Source organism: Glossina fuscipes, unplaced genomic scaffold, assembly GCF_014805625.2.
Source record: "Glossina fuscipes isolate IAEA_lab_2018 unplaced genomic scaffold, Yale_Gfus_2 26, whole genome shotgun sequence".
In the NCBI taxonomy this organism is placed as follows: domain Eukaryota; kingdom Metazoa; phylum Arthropoda; class Insecta; order Diptera; family Glossinidae; genus Glossina; species Glossina fuscipes.
Window position 1 is genome coordinate 8352428 of NW_023998421.1, and position 21288 is coordinate 8373715.

Consider the following 21288-nt stretch of genomic DNA (forward strand, 5'->3'; position numbering starts at 1 on the left):
TATATAAATGTATCAAAAATATAAATTCATCTCCCCTTGTACGTCTCTTGAATAGTTTTATACAATTTTTATAGGCGTGGCATTCGATTTTACCCTATCATAGCAATCGTAGATATAATATGGTTATAATATGTATGTCGTTGAAATTATAAGTTAAAAAGGAAATTTTAACTTCAATTAATTAATGAAATGGATTTCACCAAACTTTCTGCATTTTTGAGCACGAATGCAAACACGAGAAATAACATCAATAGGCTTTTTCAACACGTCCTTTACGGAATACTTTTATCTACAGCTTCATTACTATGAATCTTAGGTGGTTTTCTTTTTCTTTAAATTTGAAAAATATCATATGCTGAGAATAGAGATGCCTTCAAAATATGGTAACACCACGTCAAACCTCTTTGATTTTTCGGGAATGCGGCAATTTGATTGTTCATTTTAGATAGAGATGAGAGCTGTAGAGAGACCAAAGCTGTTATATATGTTGTTAACAGAAAACGAGAAGCGTATCATACGACATATTATCTGTTCAAGCACAAGCTTGTCCAAACTCATAATAGTATCTGGTTATATTAGAATGATCAGACCTCTAGAACGCAGTCTTGCAAAGCTTATGTAATTACGATATATATATATATATATACGCTATTGAGAGCCGGAAATTTTTCCAGAAATGATGGTGTGAAATGATGGTATGATATAAGATATAATATTGCCTATGCCCCATTTGAAAACCCAAACTTGTTGACAAAAGGAAACGAATTCCTCGCTTACAATCTAAGGCGGATATTCACTTGTTGGTTGGGAATACATGTCAGAATTGTTTGGATTTCCGGGAATATAAAATTGAATAGAATTTGAAAACTTCGTATAAATGTATGCGTTTGCTCTTCACACTCTTTTACTTTTTTCTAAACAATACTACTATAATACCGTATACCATCCTGGAGTTATTCATATAACGAATTTTCAAAATAAGGTGGGTGGCACGACAAGGGAGGTGATCGAAAAAGTGGGCTGATTTGCACCATTCCTAAGGGTTTGAATATGTTTTGCTGAAACATGCATTATGCCCACGCAAGCCAAGTTGATTTCAAGGTTTTAAATAAAACTCGGCAAAAAACTTTTGAATTTGATATAAATCGTTTTTACTTATTTTCCATCACCGAAGGATGAGCCAATAGCCATTTTCTGCTAAAAGAATTCTCGAGTTCAAGAAACTGGTAAGCAAATCGAATAAGAATATGCGTGTAAGGATTTGTGGAAATCATTTTGCTCATTGAAAGAATCTAAGTGTTCATAATCTGACTGATCGATGCTACCATTTATCACGCTTTGATTTTCAATAGTAGATGTGGTACAAGTGGCTCACGTCATTTGTGATTTGTTAACTGGCACCAGGCGTATACCGTTGTTTGTTTGTGTTCACAGTTATTTGTTCCGAGTGTTCTTCAATTAAAAGCTGGCTGCCAATGACGGACTGAAAATTATTTTTCTTTTAAAAAATTTATAAACAAACAAATATTATACGATTTACTTCAGATGCAATAGCGTCAGCGTTATTACCACGTCCATGATGGGGGCTATTGGTACGTGAATTGAACGGTGAATTAGGATGAAATTCCGCTAATTCTTTCATGTCAGGTGCTACGATATCCAATTCACCCAAATTAATATTTTCTAATCCCGATAAACTGCCAAAAAAGTATTGCACATTTTCCGTAAAAGACATAGCTTCTATCATTTCTTGAAGATCTTGCATAGCCTCTTCCTTACTGAGAAGACGATTCTTATCCCAAGCGTCCCATTTAGTTCGAACCACGACATTCCATCACTTTACATGCAATACAGCTAAAAATGAACAAGAACAAGAAACCTATACCAAGAAATAAGAAGGACAAGAAAACAACACCAAGAAATAAGAAGAACAAGAAACCTACCAATCGAAATTGGCAACGCTACTTTATTGTCTTCTGCTAATCCCATATTCTCGGTTTATTTTGGTTGGAAGGATCTTCAGTTGCTTGTTTATATAAGCCATCAAATTTTAACCATGTTTTGATAAGCCTTTAATAACATTAACTGCCGCTTGAAATCGTTCTTGCACAGATGCCTTAACAAATATATACTCTGCAACAAAAAACATATTTTGCAACATTTAATTATATATTTTCCTTTTTTAAAAGTGACATTTTACGCGTTATCAATTCCATGCAATTAACTGGAAGAGAATCCTTGGCCACTCCAGTAGATTGGAATGTACACTTCTTTTTATTGTAACCAAATTTATGCCTAATGAAGTTTTAAACATTTTCTTCTTTTTAGCAAGGAGATACTTGTATGATTTTACCTACTCTTTCCAACGAAGAAACTTCAGAAAAGTATCCGAAAGGCTTGAAGACATTTAATGTATCGTCGGGAAAGACGTATATACGCCAAACGCCGCAGCCCTAATGGTAACCAATCCCTAAAAGTTGGTTTTTTTTTTTGTTTAAACTGTACTAGTATTAACTTTAATTAACTTTCCATTGCATTTTAATTAAATTGACCTTAAAAATTTATTTTCAAAAATAGAACGCACAATTTAAAGAAAATAAAAGGATTTTGACATATCGAAAAGATGCTTTGTTCATTCGCAGTATTATTAACAAATAATAACAATAAAAATAATAATAAAAAACAAACTTCCCAGTAGGTTTAATAACTTTAGAGTACAGTTTTGGTCTCGGCAGAACACCATTCTTTTTTTTTTTTGAAACGGTTTTCTGCAATTTATTATTAATTGTTTCTCTCTCTCATTACTATGTATTTAACAAAATATATACCGATAATCAATTTCTGATAAAATTAACAAGAGCTTAGTGCTTTCATATATTTACTTGATTTTATAAACCCGTAAAAAGAAACAAAGTTGAAAAATTATACTAAAACTATTACCAAACGACGTAGTAAATTAAAGGGAATAGAAAGGAAAATTGATTTAAGCTCTATTATTTAACAAAGTCTGGATTCTCTTGAATTTTATCGCCAAATTGCAATTGATTATCAATAATCTGAAATAGTTCCTGTGGCACCGGTATACGCCCGGTTTGCAACTTCGACCATACCGGCACATCGTTAAGTGTAATTTCAAAAGCACCAGAGGAAACCAACTGAAATATGTTTAAATCAAACACATTATTAGGGGTTACTTTGAATGTTTCGCTTTACTAACCTGACCCTCAAGCATATTACCCACAAAGAATATCATCATGCAGGCATATAGTTTGTTATCTACTAAATGACGCCACCAGCTAGGCGTTTGTTGTCCTAAAGCTCCAAAAATGTCATATGACGACACAATGACAACTATCAGTAAAATTTTAATCGCAAATATCATTTTCGAGAAATACATATTCATCCCAGGTGGATTATAATTACCACCAGTCACTTTGATTTGCGGATATTTCTCTGATAATATGTTCACATAGTCATCAAAGGCCTTTCGATAACCGCAAGAATAACTAAATATGAAAGAAAATTGTTTTTAGAAATATCAGAAAGATTATAGGAGGATACAATACCAATATAAAAATGTCATTGTTGGTCCGCCAACATTCTGTCCGAATTTTGTCACTGGTATTTCTTTTTCAGCTGTTAGCAGAGAAAAACCAAAGAATAAGATTATACAAATTAAAGGTACATGTTTCCGACTAATTGCATCCATTTTGCTAATCGTTAAACTTAATTTTGTATTTTCAGGATTTGCAAAAAAGTTCTAGTTAATTTATCACACGAATGCGCGAACTTGTCGGTTAACAAATCAAGGGGTAGTGTGTCGAAATCATATTGTTCCAATAGTTGTTATCAGCTGCTTGCTGTACATGTTACATGATGAAAACAATAGTTCAAGAATAAAGTTCATGGCGTTTTTACAATATTCAAATATATTTTTACTATATTTTAAATTAATTTTATTAAACTAATTTTCTTTCAATAATAATTCAAAAAGCTTTTGCAAGTTTTCAGGGCAAACCAGTATGCCAGCAATGAGAAGTAAGCAATCTATCTTCGAATTCTGGCAAAGTAAAGGAGAAGCAAACAATCTATCTTCGAATTCTGACAAATTAAAGGAGAAGTAAACAAGCGAGCAATAATTACAACTTGTTGCAATGTATTTGAACTTCGAATTCTGGCAATTTAAAGGAGAAGTAAATGAGGGACCACTAAAATTTCTTTGCTGAAAGACAGAGATTTGGTTGCAAATAATCGGGAAATATATTTTGCACTCACCTTTGATTTTTAAAAACCAGTGCATTGAAGTACTGTGCAGCGATGTAAAGATATATTATTTTAAATTGAAAGAAACTATAAAAAGAAAGTTGTACCCAAGTTTTTGAAAAATTGGGAAAGTTTTGCGCATAAAACACTATTTTTCTTATTCATTTATTATTTATTGATCAACTTTATTAGATTGCAGTGCAGAAGATTGCTAAAACATTTGAAGGATAAGAACTAGAATATTAAAATAATATATTAAGAGTTTATCTTCAATTTTCTCCCATTTGTAAAGCCACGTCCTTTTTTCATTTCTATTTGTGATCCTTATAAACTAATAATCCTGTTTTTGGGCAAAATTGTGATAAGGAAATACCATCACTACGATCGTCGGTACGACAGTTCACAAACGGCAATGGCGGAATAAGGATGTTATCCAAACGTACTTGGAGAATTAATCAGTAGGAAAGATGCCGCAATATTTCAGCCGTGACGAAATTGCCAAAAGCTGAAAGAGATTGGCTGGGAAATTTTGATACATCCAATGTTTAATCTAGACTTTGTTCCGTTCGACTGTTATATGCTTTCCTCTCTGCAGAGCTTTCGTAATGCTCAATTTCACCGTACAGCTCTATGGCAATGAATTCGCGGTACTTTGTTAGCATAATAGAAATAGAAATACATAATGGCCTGCTCTAGCTCTATTTGTGTAACGTTTTTTGTAGTCTGTAGAGTAGTCGCAGTATTATTAAGCGAAATCATCCGTTCAAGAAAAAAAGCAAGGAATACCCTAAAAGGTTAGTAAAAAGAAATTTTAGTACAAAATTTAGGAATTGTTATATTCTTGCTTTTTTTTGGTTGGTTGAATTCCTTCAATTTCCCCAAACTCAATATTAAGTTCGAAATAAATATTCTCTTCCAGCATAAAGTTTGAAATAAGCATTCTTTTCCAGTATTAAGTTCGAAATAAGAATTTTTTCCAGTATTAAGTTCGAAATAAGTATTCTTTTCCGGTATTAAGTTCGAAATAAGTATTATTTTCCATAGTTTCAAAAATATCACTTATTTGAATTAAATAATTATAAAGAATCAACTTTTCAAACTTTTCACGGCCATTGGTACAGGTATACAGGTCCACATTCTTATATCCACATCGTACAGCAAAGATGTTAGAAGTGCTTCTCGCAATAACCGTGGAAGCATAGGAGACCTTGCGATTGTCTTCTGACGAGATAAACTTGTTTCTAAGAAAAAAAGAAGTTAACTTATTATCTAACCATGCTAGGAATGACATTGTTTACGATTTATTAGAGAAAAACGGTTCATCACGTACTTATATACGAGATTAATGTGTATATTCGTACTCAATAATTTGTTTAGAAATTCCATACAATTGAGAAAATAAAAATTGTTTACAATTGAGAATGTTTGAATAAATTTCTTTGCATATATTATGCCGCTTTAGAGAATAAGCTCATATTCGTTCTCAATTCATTAAGTACGGCTGCGTTAGGTTAATAGGTTGTAATACAACAGAAAAAGAATAAAAAATAAAATCATAAGATATATGAGAGAGGTAAAACGTAATAATAAGCAGCAGTTAGTTTTAGTTCAGAGTTCCTCGACAACCCGCATAAACACGAATCTTCTGATCCTCCAAAGGGAACTTGTAATCGTAGGTAATTTCTTCATTTACTCGAAGTGGTTGCTTCGAACATTTTTTTAAAATTTTTTATTTAATTCTTTTTTTTAATTTTTAAATTTTATTCGTGCCCTTCTGTCCTGCTTATGCTCAGGTGTGGCATGCTTATGTCTTTCCTTTTTCATTTCGCTTTTACGATTTTTTATCGTGATTTGCTATTCAAATTTTTTAGTCTTGGATTAAGTTTGTTAAATGCTTTTTCATTTTAAATAAAGATAATTTTTTTAAACAATGATGAAAGGTGTCTCCTCGTTCCATTCTTTGATGGTGCTCTCCAATATAGGCTATATAAATACGTATGTATATATTTTCGATCAATTCATCCTCCGTCTGCTATTAAAACTTATCAAAATATATACAAACGACACTTGTGCAGGATAGTCTGTTACCGATTATATATTATGAGACGTTCAGTTATATTGCCTCGTCGTGATGCATTTTGACGTACAATCGGTAAGAACTTTTCAGTATCTGGATTATAGTATTTCCTAAACGTATGGATGTAGATTTTCCCAAACGTATACACATATAAAAAGCATGTAATATAAATAAGACTTAGGATTTATTCTAAGAATCCATTATAATATAAATAAGACTTTTTAATAAACCTTTTTTTTTTTTTCTAAAGTATTTTAATACACTAAATTTCTTTTTTATAATTTTATAATTTTTTAGGTTTTTTCTTACTCCACTATTATGTAAACTTCTTCTTCTAATTTTTAACCTTTTTAATTTTTTTGTTAGCAATTATTCACTTTTTACAACTTCTTTGTGCACTTGTAAAATGGCTTTGATTTTTCGCTAAAAGCCGTTAACTGGTTTTTTCTTTTACATGGTTTATAAAAAAAAATACCATGTGTGCCGACTGCACAGAGTCTCCTTCAATAAATTCCTTCACAAAATCTGTTAAAGCGATAAACAAATTCCCTCATAAAATCTATACCTGTACAGGTTTGGCTGCAGTTCTGCGCCAGCGCAGAATCCTCCACAATTAACTACAGCGGATTATTCTATTGTGCATCGAATAGTAAAAAATACTTACATTTGTCCCTTGGAACAATTTTATTAACATGAAATTTAAAAGCTCATAAGCAAAGAATTGTACAAGAAAATATAAAATCTGACTAGAACCGCTAATAACTGGCAAGGATAATGATTAAATTTATGCAACTCGAAATAATACAATTATTAGCTTCGTTAATTTAAAAACTGTGCTAAAAACCGCTTTACTTACATACTTTTTTCTTACAATTAATTGATAATTTTGGAAAAATGTATTTCTTCGTTTTCCTTCCAATTTATCTACAAAATATTCGTTCACTAATAATTGGTTTGTTAGTTTATTTATCAGAGCAGCTGTTATTTTATCAGAAACAGCTGTTATTTTTTGGATTTTGACAGCCACAATTCATTATAAACTACAATTTCGCTTCTTTTTCATTTACATATGAATGATGGAAACTAAAATGACGAACTCGCGAAAGTTTTACGCGATTGGGCCAAAAACGTTTATCAGTTATTGGCTTCGTCGTGAACGAAAGTTAACTTTAGATAGTTGACTAAACCTAGTTGAACCCAAGATTTTTTCATTAAGCTAAAAAAATTATAATAATAATAATCCTAAACTTACACTTTTTATCGATAATATTATTTATTTAGCAATAAAGTATGAGGTCATTAGGATGCGGATTGGTAATATCGATGTATATTATTAATGCAGGCAAGTAAATATATTTGAGAAATACTTCATTAAAATTTACTTAGTTTGGGAGTTTGATTTCACCGGAATAATTTCATTTAAAATCTGCATTCGCCTCGGGGACTCAGTTTAGATTACTTTAAAACACAGCTTAATGTTGCTATTTTAGATGTTTCTCGTGCCCTAAAATAGTTTGAAAAAAAACTTGCCATAATTTTGCTGGACCAATCAGTCTTGAAACTACCAAACTTACTTGAAAGATTATATTAAACATTTTAAAGTATCATTCCTTTAAAAGGCTTATAATTTATTTAAAAAATAAAACTGCGCTTTAACAATTGAGCGCGTTTTTCTGTCTTTTTTAATTTTTTACTATCTTAAGCACACGAACGGGAATATTTAATATAATCAGAGGAAATGATTATTTTGCTTCTATCGCTGGAGTGAACGTTGTAACGAATAGTTTTATCAAAACTATTGAAGCGAAACTCGTAGACCGTCTCTAAACTATCAATTTTTGACATTAAATTTTCTATCATTTCAAGCAAATGATGGAAAAAGCCAATTACACGACCTGGCATAAAATTGTAATCGCGTGGTATTGAGCGGACTACAACGTGCTTGATTGGTTCTTGAACCATGCCATCCCGAACTTTCAGTGCTACGTATATAGACTTACAATTAGAAAGATAAGCGTGCAACCACCAGGACGAAAATTTTGAAGACTTGCGATCATATGGAAGACGTTGCCACATTTGCTTACTCATTACGTATTCGCAGGCGTTTAGAGCCTCCACATCATCCAAATCTTTAATTTCTTCTTCTGCTTTTATGCCTTGCACTTGGCCAGAGTAAATAAAATTATATCTTCCCATAGTACTTGTGTGCACAGAAACGTTACGAACGTTGTCGTCCGATGGGTTCGTCGTATTTGGAGGCAAACGTTGCGATTCAGAAAATAATAGTTGATCAAGCCGGGTATGATGGTACATAGCCGTAGTCTTTTCCGCTGTTGAATCATCGTCTTCGTCTAAACATATATATAAGTTTTTATTATAACGCGAAACAAATAAACTCCAGTCATTCAGAGGATGGCTTGGCATAAGCGGAGATAACATTATTTTGACCAAAGATCCACGGCGAATATATACCAAAGTTTTATCTAAAGATTCCTCAACATATTGTCTACCTTTCGGCGACATGGCCCAATCAAGAACCAATTCCAAATGTTTTTTGTACATGAAAGATTTGCGAAATTTGTGGATATCGTAACCTTCGCATAAATTCAGAGGATAAACAGTGCCTTTGGGTAAATGAAGATATCTCATTGATTGCAATTTTGTACACTTTCCATAGTCCTCTTTCATAAGGCACACAAGTTGGGGTTTTGTAAAATATTGATCTTTTATAGTGCTACGTCTGCGGTCATCTTGAATTGTGGGAACTGTTAAAAAAAGTTTCAATCCATCTGTCATCTTGATTTTTTTATTTATTTTAATATTTGAAAACCAATTTCTGGAATACTAAACAAACGAATAACGCCTTTAAACTGAACTCGCTCTCTTTTCATCATCTGTTGTTGACACATTGTTGTTGATTTACTGTACTGAGTAAAAAATGCTAGATGAGCTTTTGCCATTCTTGCACATCCGTTTACATTGTTCCTTTTTAAGCCAGAGTGTAATAATTATATAATAATAATCTGGTATGCCGAGGAGACGATTTACGAAAAATTTTCAAAGTTATAAAATGAAAAAATGTTATTTGCTTTCTTTTCAAATTTGTTTTTTTGTTTTCCACATTGTTATGTAGCAACCATCAGAAATGAACCCGTCAGAAGCACGCTTTAAAACGAAGCTTATACGCAATCTTCGGTAAACATGACATGAAGAGAGTTTGAGACATTTAGATAATAAATGCCCGATATTATAGTGTAAAAAAAATATGAAGCGCTTTTTTATGTTTTGCTCTTTTACGATTTTCTCATTCAAAAACGATAGTAGCTCAAAAATTTCTCGCGCAGAATTTGTCTTAGCTTGCGTTTACTTCTATCAATGTACATATGTATTTTTTCTCAAACATATTCTGAGTGGTTTTTGTTCATATTGAGAGACCTGGCGTTTGATTTTTGGAAATTTTGAGATACCGTTGGAGTGCAGAGAGTTGGAATGAGAAGAAAGAAAGATATAAAGGAAAGAGAAAGAAGAGGATATAATGTGTAACCGTTTTAACGGACTTGAACCGTCCCATACTAATAATTCATCATTTATTTTTCCCCGTTTTTCAACAATACGTGATATGCGATTAAGAGGACAATATTCGAATAACTGTGGTTTCAACTTTGAACAAATTTTTTGATCAAATCTACTGTTTTTTTATTGCCAGCAATACTTGGCCGTTTCAATATTCTCCAACCTATTTTCCTTTTTTGTTCAATTGTTGTTGTATGTTCTCAGGCCAAAATCAATTTCATAACATTCGATGACTTGCTACAAGCAAAAAAACAAAGTGATTCTTCGCAGGGCAAAATAAACTTTTCTTTTCAGGTTGAATGGAAAAATGGTCGGTGGCTTATATCGCATTTTTTTGGCTATAAAAAAGTATAAAATTCTAATTAGGTTTCCCATTTTTTCGTTTTTTTTTTTTTTTTAAATAATATTTTAGCTCGTAACTTCAGCGAAAAAAACTGAAAGCCACAATTTGTTTTTACTATTGCAGTTTTGATGCTTTTATTAATGTTGTTTAGATGACAAACCTATTGGAATATATGTGCATTTTTTGTTTTCACTTTCAACAGAAAATCTTCATTACTTTTATTGTTTATTGATTTCGAAAGTAACGTTTCGAACCTTCAGCTACAGCAAGGCAACTTAAAGTTAATTAAAAGGGATTAGGTCTGTATGTAGCGTAAGCAGCATATAATTATAGCAATGCGGAATATTTTACAATTTAAAGAAAAATTTGAAAAATTTACATCAATGGTTTAAATGTATAAAGTGATAAACAAGTTCTATTTATTGCGGTAAGAGCATTTATTTCCTTCTTATTAATAAAAATGCATTGAAATTTTATTCCTTTTTTTAACTACTGGGGTCGGTTTTGAGTGTATGTATTTTGGTATTAACACAAGCAAACTTCAAAGTATTCTGTTAAGTAGTAGCGTCAATCGTATTTTAGATGTCTCACGTGCCTTAAGAGATATTTGAACAGGCTTGGAATAGAGTGCTTTACCAACTGTTGGCATGAAAGCCTATATCCAGCATAGCACCTAAACACTGAACAATGTTATTTTGCATAACTTTATCAACCTTCTCTTCCAAATGTCGTTTGGGATCCTGTTTACCAACATTTTTAATAGCCAACTGTTCAGGAGTCATTTTTTCTTCATCTTCTAGAGCCTTTAAAAGCAACATAAATATCATTTAAATGAAGGCCTCTACCCATAATATAACCTATTTAGCACATTACCTTATTATAATTTTTAGCCAATTCAAGCATTTCTTGTACCGTACTCTCATTGATAGAGCAATGCTCGTTATAATCGGCCAGTGTAAGACCGTCTTTCCATGATTTTTTGTGCAAATTTAATAACATTTTCTGCTCCAATTCATTTTTACGGTAATTAATACTAATTGAATAGTAATGACGATTTAGGCCGTGTATTAAAGCCTGTACCGAAGGTTTTTGCAGGTGTCCCAAATTGGAGGTAGTTTGACGAGGTTCTTGACCCAATACAAGCATATTGGGATTGATTAAACGAAAAGCATCAATAACCACTTTACCTTTAACAGACTGTATGGGATCAACGACGACAGCCACAGCTCTTTCGGAAAGTGCCTCAAATGATTGTTGTGTGTTAATATCTACTCCGGATAACCAACAACCGAAACCGGGATGTGAATGGTACCATCCTACTACCATTTCAGGGCGTCCCGTTTGTTTTAACATATCCAACATTTTAGCTTGGAAGACGGGATCTACCGCTTCCACTGAGACTCCTGTTCCAGTCTGAGGCATCGCGAATACATCTACAACTTGCACCGTATAATCATCGACGAATTCGCCCAACATTAAACCCATTACTTCCATAGGCACTCCAGCACGACCATGTTTAAGCATTTTTAATAAAGCCAGTGACGAGATGTAAACTTGTTCAGCGGTATCTACGACAGGAGCATCTGTTGGTGGTGGAGCTTGCGGCATAGCACCGCCCAAACGTAATAAACGATCCATTTCTCTGAATTGAAAAAGACAAATTCAATCAGCAATCATGACTTAAAATTAGTTTATTTTTACCTAATGTTGCAAAGAAAATTCTCAAAAATTCGATATATTTGATATATATTTCCAATATAATTTACTTCAATAACACAACACAGCAAATTTCTAGCTGCTTTATTTTTTCCATATATTGGGATTTGACAGTATGAAATGTGCATAGTAATCAATTATGGCATTGCCAGGAATGACTAAAATAAACGAAACAACAAACAGTGGAGAAGTTAACAACCCGCTCGTGCAAGACTACAAATGAGTACAAAAAGATAAATGGTAAAATAATAAATTCAAATGGCGGACTTCGAAAGAGTAATGCAAGTTACTTTCTAATGGAGCCTAGTAAATGGCTGTCGGCTTTCTGAAGACTTAAAACATATATTATACTAATTGATTTCAGTAAACGAACCACATAAAAAATTTTTTCATAAAAAGTCGGCCAGAAAAATTTTGAAAAAAATACTTTTTTTTATTTTTACTATGATTATTTTTGTTTTTTTGACACATTAACATTAATCCCTTTCACTAGATATTAAAACATAACGTTAAGCAATTAATTGAACTTAGAAAAAGTTGATTATTGTTGTACTCTTTGCGCACATGTAAGTACGTGTTGGTATTTACAAAAGTTAAAATTGCGTTACGCTACAAAACACATTTGAACTTTTTAAATGCTATGCGCTATTAACGAACGCTATATTTTCTATGAGAAACAGGTAAATATATATAAGTGCTAGCACTCCACCTCTAAATCTGGTTGCGATTATCCTTCCATCTTACTTTAAGAAACATGTTTCTAAACACCGGCTATATCAAAACGTGCTTGCATTCATAAATAGACACTTTTATGTTTATATTTTTATAGGTTATGCTTGTTAAAAAACAAGTGCAAATAGCATCGGATTTCCAACAAGTTGTTTTGCTTCTTTCCTTTGTTATTGTTAATTATCAGTTAATGTATATATGATTACATGAATGAATGAATTTGAAATTACAATTCTTTAGGTAATGTTATCGTTGTCTTCGACTTCATCGAGTAAGAATATTAAAATGTAAATATGGGTACAAGCTGTGTATCTTTTTTTTTTTTTATAAATACGGGTTAGTGTAGCTGATAAAGCGGATAAAGTGATGCATTTTATAATAATATGTCTTAGTAAATGTTAATAAAAAATTTTCGCAACTAAATAAGATCATTGAACTCTTTTTATTAGCTGTTATTTTGTCTTATCATTGATTTAATTTCTTTCATTCTACGTCTTCGTTTTGAGAAATATTTCTCCTTAGGAAAATTTTAATATATACAGAAGGTATAGAAGTTAGTAGTAATTCTGGCAGTTTCGGGTGCAAATCTATCCCCAAACCTATCCCCAGACATACACGTTTACATGAGCGTAGACATAAATAGCATTGATTTTATGGTATCACGGGTTTTATTGGTTATGGTGGATTTATTAAAGTTGTTTGTACCCAAGATGAGGAAAATTAATCCTAGTTGCTATAGCTCACTACATTTATGTGTGGCTATGGCTATTAAAATGTATATGAGAACGTTGATAAGGAAGTTTATTAAAATTAGGGACCTTTCGTGCTTAAACTAAATAACAAAAGTTCGAAAAATTTTCGTGTCCGAGTTGCAAAGGTGGAACAACTAAGTTAAACACTTAAACTTCAGTAGTGGACTTTTAAAGACAAGCGCAATTACTAACACAGAAAAATAAAACTAAAGCTTTCGTAATATAAAAAATGTCCTCACAACCACACGAAAGATAAAGACAGTACTGCAATGCGCAGAGACTGACAATCAAAAGTATTCGGAAAGCTAAACTTTTCAAGATCTCAAACATTTTCACGAGATAGAAGTCTTGGAGAAAAAAAGTAATGTTAGCGGACAAGATTGACAAGATTGACAAAAGAACATTTAGCTTATCTCTCTTCTCAGTAATTAGTGAACAATGCACAGTAACAGCCATTGAAAGTTATACAGCAGGAGCTTTCCTGAGGGATTCCTTCTTTCAATTGTTAAACTAGGAGCAATTTATTGGTCTCAATGCCGAGTACATCACATAGCTTTGGATTATGTAACACTCCCTAACTCGCTGTGCCGAGTAGAGAGTGTAGAACTGTCGATACTATCGACTAAAACACCTTTCGACCGCAAAAATGCTGTCGAATAATATACTCGAGTTATGATTGAGTCCCCAGCTAATGTACATTATACAGAATTTTGTAAGGCCGTTGATGGAATTACATACAACTTATTGAATTACTTACAACTTATTGGGCTTCAATGATTGGCGTATCACTCTACCTTTAATAGTCAAACGGAGAGCATCCGATACAGCGACCAATACCCCTACAAGGTTTAACTCTTAAATGCATGAATTTTTATTTTTAGTTACAATTTCAATGGAAATTGCTACGGATAAAGAAACGAACTGTCAAAGGTACTTGTCACCCTCCTATCAACATTGGCCTAAAAATGTTGATTTATTCTCTCTCTCCCTCGCTCTCCAATAAAGCCTAGATCTCTTTTACATATCTTATTTCATCTTTAATGCTCAATGTTGCAGTTCACCAGTGAAAGAATAATTAGGAGCTGGGTAAGACATTTTGCTTGCTTTGTCGAAAGTACATTAACTATATATATGAGACTGCGTTTTAATTTCGGAATCACCCGCCTAAGTGGCATTTTTGCGGCGATCTAATTGCACAACTTCAGTCTATATGCACATCACGCGTCTGTTCAATGGCCGTTAACGTGCGAGCACAGGCTTGTTTGCTTATTTATTGTACTCTACACTACTTGTGTACTTGATGCACGCCTAGAAGGATTTGAGATAGAACGCCACTTTATTATACTAAGCTTGCCTGTCCGTCTGTCCTTATATATATATATATACATATAAATACATATATATATGTTGTGTGTTCATCCTATATGCTGCAGTTTTCGTCATATTTTGATGAAATTTAGTGCACGAGCGTGTTTTGTCCCAAGGACGACCTCTATTGGAAACAGTATACATCGGACCACTTTCTCGACCAATGTTCATGTAACGCTTTATTTTGAAAAAGATTCCAGTTTTTGAAATTCATCGACGCAAGTACCTACAAGGTATGTACGTATATATGGTTCATCGGGAAAAGTAAGTCCTTATGAGGCGACAAAGGGTAACCTTTACTTTTTTACGAAGCAAACAGTAAGTAAAAAATTATAAAATCTTTATTAAGTAAATTAGATTTGCTAAATTTAGATCATGTCAGGGTCCACGTTCGGGGCACCTTCGACTCTAAGGTCTTTTATGAAAAAAATTTTTTGTTGTGTTGCCATGAAAATTAGTCGATATTGTATGTACTGTATTAAGCGAAGTGATGTAGAGGATTGAATGATGCGCTCTGGCCGATTATAATGTTTTTACTTGTGTTCTTGTCTAAATTTGATAGCAATTCTATTATTTCTGTTCGGTGCTCGAAAGTTGAAATTCGTTGTTCACATTTGAAGTTATTTAGTAAAGATTTTGTAAACCTGTTGATTGTGTACCTGACAGTAGCTGAGCATCATTACATAAATAAATAGCAAAAAAAAAAAAAAAAAAAAGAGTAAACAAAAGTAAAATGTTCGGAAGCCTATATTATGGGATTATTGATGCATTATAGAACCGCCGGCAAATATGCAGCTATGACTGTTATGTGGTGTTATTTAGAAACAACAAAGGAAATTAATTCACGTGACAAATATGATATAAATGGTGTAATAGTGTGTTGAGATATATATTACTTGCATAAGTAAACAAATATAAGCATGTCTGATCGTTCAAATCAGCCCTTTTAATGTTTTTTATTTTGTATTTGTTTTTTGTTTTTTATATCTTGAGTCTCTTTGGCAAGAAATATCAAATTTTTTCCATTTCATAGCCTTAATCGCTACGTTAATGCTTTATACCAAGTTAAGTTAAAACCTTAAGATATGTATTCAGATGTATATGTTTGTGTGTATGCATGATTATATTGTTATAATTTGTAAATGCTGCTATTGTTGTTGTTAGTGTGCTGTGTTACTGTTTACCACGAATGCGTTTTTTAAAAGTTTGTTTGCTTGTCTGTTTGTTTGTTTGTTTGTTTGTTTTGCTGGTTGGTTGGTTATGGTATTTCTTTTATAGTTTCTTTCTTTTTTTGTTTTTTTCTTTTTCCTCTTCTTCACCTTCTACTACGCTTCAATGCTAAAAAATTGTTTGGTTTAAAAACTTTGCAGTTGCATTTTGTTGTTTGAAGCGTTTAGTGTTGGTTTTTGTCTAAAACTGATAGCAACAAGTTTTTCGTCTTCTGTTTTGTCTTTTCTTTTTGTCAAAACAAAAAAAAAAGAAGGAGAATAAAAAAAAAAAAAAATTTAAAGAAATCTTAGAAAAAAAAAAAATTTAAAAACAATTACAACTGTGTATATTATTTTGTTGTTCTTTGTGACATTGTTTTTTTTTTTTTCTTGTTTCGTTTTTTACTCGTTCTCTATACGCCTGTGTAAATAATAATAATTTTTGATTTTACCTTTGTATGTCTCGAATATATAGCAAAACAAAATAATAAAATAAAACAGTTATAACAGATAATTTTTTTTGTTTTTAATTTTAAGTTTTATTTATTTATTTTTTTTTTAAACAAAAATATTTTTAAAATTGCAAAATTTTTGCTTTTATTTTAAGGGAAAATAAATTCTCCATCGTCATTATCGTGGAAATTTTGTTATCAAAATCTTTCAAGGTAAGTTTCTTTATGTGCATGAAGTGAGTGAGCGAAATTATACGCAAGCAAGCAACGTAACAGGGACACGTGTTGTATTTATTTATAGACCGTTGTTTTTTGTTGTTATTATTATTGTAATTGCATTAAGCGTGATTCACAGAAAGGCAGACTCCAGCCTGAAGCATAATATTCCAGTTCAGTTGGGTTTAGTTTGATGTTGCGTGCTACTTCGGCATATATATATATATATATACATATGTTATATAAATTTACTTCATCTTTGTGCATCTGTGCTTTTTATGTGTAACGATATACGATTGCATTTATGTAGTTCATATATTTATTTATGGGTAATGCATTTTAATAAATCGGGAGAAAAATTAATTTGTGTGTATGTAACGCCATACAACTTTATAGCAACGAGTTTCCTAAAGTTTATAGCTTATTCGTAATTAAGAACTGGGCTCGTAATTTATGAGATCATTTATACAAGCAGCGAAATCAAGTAATCCAAACGCTTTAAACGCATAAATCCTTACACGAATTCTTACTTAACTTGCGTGTTGCCGGCATAAGTTAACCAGGAAACTTGGAAGTGTGCAAAGTTTATGCATATACTTGCAAATTATTTAAATAACGGAATCGATTCTTCAGCGTTACTGAACGTTAATTCTGACTAGACCTGCCTACCTGCCGGTCGGACAGTCTGTCCTTCAGTACATTTGCCTGTGATAGATCCTTCCTCGGCCACACCACTTGCAAATGCAAGTGGGCTCAACCAATCAAACGATACGGCCACGGTCACGGCCTGAGTAGGCGGCTATGCAAGGCATTATATGTATGTATGTGCGAAAAAATGTGAATGTGAAAAAAGGAAAAATGAATCGAGCTGACCTATTATTACAAGTATGTTCATAGAGACAAATATAAAAAAGCGTTCGCGCGGTCTGTAATTTTCTTACTTGTTTTCTTTTTTGATTCTTATCAAAGCAAATTGATGGATCCGGCCACAATTTTTTTTAAATTATTTTGCTACAATCTTTCAACTTGGTCTTGTAACTATTTTGTCTTTTTTAAAATAAGAAGTCGAATACTATTTTACGTTTTTTAACTTTTATGCATTTCTCGAATTCTACATTGGCTCGGATTTCAGGCATTCATTAATGTGTTTTTATGTTGATTCCCAAAGCGGGTACACCAGGTTGTCTATTTTTCAAAACAAAAAAAAAAAAAAAACAAAAATCATTAAAGCAAGATTCAGATTCGATTCAGCCAACTTTGGCTATCCGTCTCTGGGTGCACCTGCTTTCTGTTGCTACTTAATGGCTCCTGATCGGAAAGAGTTTGTAGGTTAAACCTATAGCAAACATTAGTGTACAAGTGTGTATAAATAAATATTTATTGAAATATTCATTTTTATGTATTGATATACAAATATTTAACAGAAGTATGTAAAACTTTAAACGAAGTTCAGCGCAATGTTACATGTAATCTGGAACAGATATCTACGGTAATTAGTAGTCGATGCGATGTGTTATAATTATTTGCATCTAACATCGAAGGAGTGAATAAAATGTGTTTATGTATATGTATATGTGTTGTTATTAGTCTTTCACCTACGGTTTGCTCATGATCTCGTAGCATATGCTTCCAGGTCTAACCTGAACTGTTTTCGTTAAATGTCTTATCGTTTGCACGAACATTGCGTTTGTTCTTATGACGATACTCAAACATGGGGCCTTTCATGGATGCTCCGAATAAGTCTTAACTGTCCGCTTCGCATCTTATTCATTTTCCCCTTATGAGATGAAAGAAGTAATGGCTATTGGTGGACCAAGTAACTCCTAGCATTTTTTTTAGAAAATCCCTTCAAGTTTGCTAAGAAAATGGTAGACATCTGTTCACACACCCAACAATTGCTTTCATAAGTACGAGCGAGACAATGACTTTATAGAGAGGAAGTAAAATTTTCAAAAATAGAAAATATTTTGAACTGTATAAACTCGAATTCGAATAGAAGTGTGTAAAAAAAGTCGATTATGTGTTGGATTATAGCTGAAATTTTGTGTAGAACCAAAGCGAAAATATATCATGTGCAATGCATGTAATAATATATTACACATTATACACATTGTTGTAATAGAGTTCAGATGGAGAGAAAGGCAACTGTGAACGGATTTCGAGCATATACATATATCTGAATATTATTATTTATGGGCATCTGAATTTAACCTCAATCTTTTTATCATGTTTTCAGCTAATTTATTTGCATGAATGAAATTTATATCATGTCTACATAAACCGGAAGCCTTCTATCAGTAATTAATTAATTCCGTTGGCAGTTAATTAAAAGAAATATTACCAAACGTTGTCATGAATGTATTCAGGTTTTTTGGTCAATTCATAAATATTTCTTTCATTTATAACGGACATGATAAAAATAAGTGATATACGATGTATATATTAATGTCAAAATTGTATGGAGCTATCAAAAGAGATAAAGATAACTTTTACAGTTTCTAGGATCCAATGCAAGCATCTCTTCAGCCATTAATTCACGAGAAATGCATAGTGAAAACACTACAGTGGGTCATGGCCCACAATGCCACCGTACAGTAATTCATCTGACAATTTGTTAATATGAGGCTTTATAAGGGAAGTGGCCGAAAAAGTGGTCCGATCCAAAATATTTTCAACAGCGTTTGTCCTTTGGTTGAAACGTGTCGGTGTACAAAATTTTATTTAAAAATCTCAAAAATTGCGAAATGTAGACTGTAAAAAAGGAACGGACAGATGGACGGACAAGTTTAAATCAAAGTGATTCTGAATCAATTGGTATAATAGAAGGTGGGTCCCTTTGTACCCGTACACACAAACTTAACATACCCTATACCAAAAGTGATGTGTAGGGTATGAAAAGTGTAAAACTGATAATTGAGTCTCAGTAACATGATATAAAGTTTAGTTATTGCATTTTTTAGAATTTTATATAACAAAGATGTGAAGTAATCGATAAGAACTTATAAGCAGTTTCGGATTCTGAGACGGTGATGTTAATGCAAGAAAAAAACGAAAGACAAAAATGCAGATAACCACAATAATTATTTCGAAATTCAGGTTAACAATTTTTTAAAAGAAAAAGTTAATTGTTTTCAACTAACAATTATTTACATTAATGTAAAAAGAAGCTTACACAGTTGCTTAGTTATGCAGTCATTGGTTAATTAAAATGTAATAAAAGAAATATCAACAAATACAATGACTACAATGTTTATTCGCTTTAACTCCGTCAAGTCATTGACGTGAATTTTTATTACTTTAATGCTTTTCTTATTTTATTTACAAAAAAAAAAAATAATTTTTTTAACCTTTTTCTTTCTCTTTAAACGCTCTATGGAAGACTTGTTGAAATTGTATTCTCATCATTATCATTATAATGGAATGATAATTTAATTGTTTATATTATATATATATATAAATATATATATTTTAGTATTTTATTTTATATATTTTTTTTTTTTTTTTTGCCAATTCTTTCACTTGAAATGTATATATAATATGCTTACCTCAGCATATATAATTTTCTTACATTTGCATATGACCCACTAAGCTCTATAATGATTTTTAATTAAATGTTGAAAGTAATAAATAATTAGCCGCACACATCGATGAGGGCGTTTTGTTTGCAGGCGATACTGTTATGCAAACAATAGTAACATCATCTTTACAATGCCTTTGAACCTTTACAAAAAAAAAAGTTTTATCGATCGATATATTATTTTGATATGAAAATATACGTCGTTGTGTTCGTAGAGTATAAAACATTGGTCAATAATTCACAGAAATTAGAAAGAAAAATAAAAAAAATTTTTTTTGTTTTTTTTGCAAAATTCGATTCGATTCGAACTCAGTTTTGTTCAGTCCAAAGTTCCTCTAATACTAAGAGGGCTTTTCTACAGAATGATTTTTCAAAACAACATGGCTTCCTTGCTCTTTCATTTTGAAAATTGCAAACTATCGCTCGGACCAGGTCTGGCGAATTGGGCGAATGGGATTTGCTATTGAAGTCATCAATCAACTTGTGATGCGGTACATTTGTTCTTCTATGAGAAAAGATTATATTCTTTGATATCTGCGGTATATGTGTCTTGCATTATGACTTTTCGATCGTGAAGAATAATTTTTAAGGATTTTACGCTCTCGCCATTGTGCAGAAAGCCATGTCTAGTCAAACGATGAAATTTTGATTTTCTCACTCGGTATACATTGTTAAAGAACATTTTGTCAGGCGCCGTTCGTTGGTTGGCACTTGAAAACAAAAAAAAGAAAGAAAATAAAACCACAAAGAACACTGACATTCCAGTCCCAGGAATTATTGACCAATATGCTTTTATTTGTTATGTTTTTAATAATGTTGAGCAGCAAGAAACGTGGGATGTAGTTGTAGGTAATGTCGCGTGAGAGAGAAATCTAAGCGAAATATTCATTATAAATTAGCAAATAACACACACTCACACACATTGCCAATTTATATTTATATATTTTGTTGTATAATGTACACAAAATCTTTATGTCCGATCAGCCAGCCAGCGTTTTGCATGTATGTGTATAC

General features: G+C 32.1%; 5 protein-coding genes across 7 annotated transcripts in view; 1 reads left to right on the forward strand and 4 right to left on the reverse strand.

The window, feature by feature from the left end:
* Positions 1-1215: 1215 nt before the first annotated feature.
* On the reverse strand, positions 1216-2149 carry LOC119635467 (acyl-CoA-binding domain-containing protein 5-like). The gene is given in 4 exon segments (XM_038030277.1): positions 1216-1370; positions 1534-1830; positions 1985-2053; positions 2056-2149. Coding segments are annotated over 4 exon segments (615 nt in total).
* A 595-nt stretch (positions 2150-2744) lies between these two features.
* LOC119635385 (thioredoxin reductase-like selenoprotein T homolog CG3887) lies at positions 2745-3709 on the reverse strand. The gene is made up of 3 exons (XM_038030187.1): positions 3567-3709; positions 3218-3506; positions 2745-3155 (listed from the first exon to the last, which is right to left on the reverse strand). The coding sequence occupies exons 1-3, from the start codon at positions 3707-3709 to the stop codon at positions 2994-2996; spliced, it is 594 nt and encodes a 197-aa protein (XP_037886115.1). The 3' UTR covers positions 2745-2993.
* Positions 3710-7752: 4043 nt separating this feature from the next.
* Positions 7753-9363, reverse strand: LOC119635368. The gene is made up of 2 exons (XM_038030163.1): positions 7915-9363; positions 7753-7844 (listed from the first exon to the last, which is right to left on the reverse strand). The coding sequence occupies exon 1, from the start codon at positions 9134-9136 to the stop codon at positions 8039-8041; it is 1098 nt and encodes a 365-aa protein (XP_037886091.1). The 5' UTR covers positions 9137-9363; the 3' UTR covers positions 7753-7844; positions 7915-8038.
* Positions 9364-10758: 1395 nt separating this feature from the next.
* Positions 10759-12102, reverse strand: LOC119635552 (26S proteasome non-ATPase regulatory subunit 14). The gene is made up of 3 exons (XM_038030405.1): positions 11958-12102; positions 11130-11898; positions 10759-11059 (listed from the first exon to the last, which is right to left on the reverse strand). The coding sequence occupies exons 1-3, from the start codon at positions 12098-12100 to the stop codon at positions 10889-10891; spliced, it is 1083 nt and encodes a 360-aa protein (XP_037886333.1). The 5' UTR covers positions 12101-12102; the 3' UTR covers positions 10759-10888.
* Positions 12103-16433: 4331 nt separating this feature from the next.
* LOC119635550 overlaps positions 16434-21288 on the forward strand; it is a 31218-nt gene continuing 26363 nt past the window's right edge. For 2 of the 3 annotated variants that reach the window (XM_038030401.1, XM_038030404.1), the window contains exons 1-2: positions 16434-16454; positions 16637-16694. The gene's annotated coding sequence lies outside the window, so the exon portion shown is untranslated. The other variant, XM_038030402.1, reaches the window with a different exon arrangement.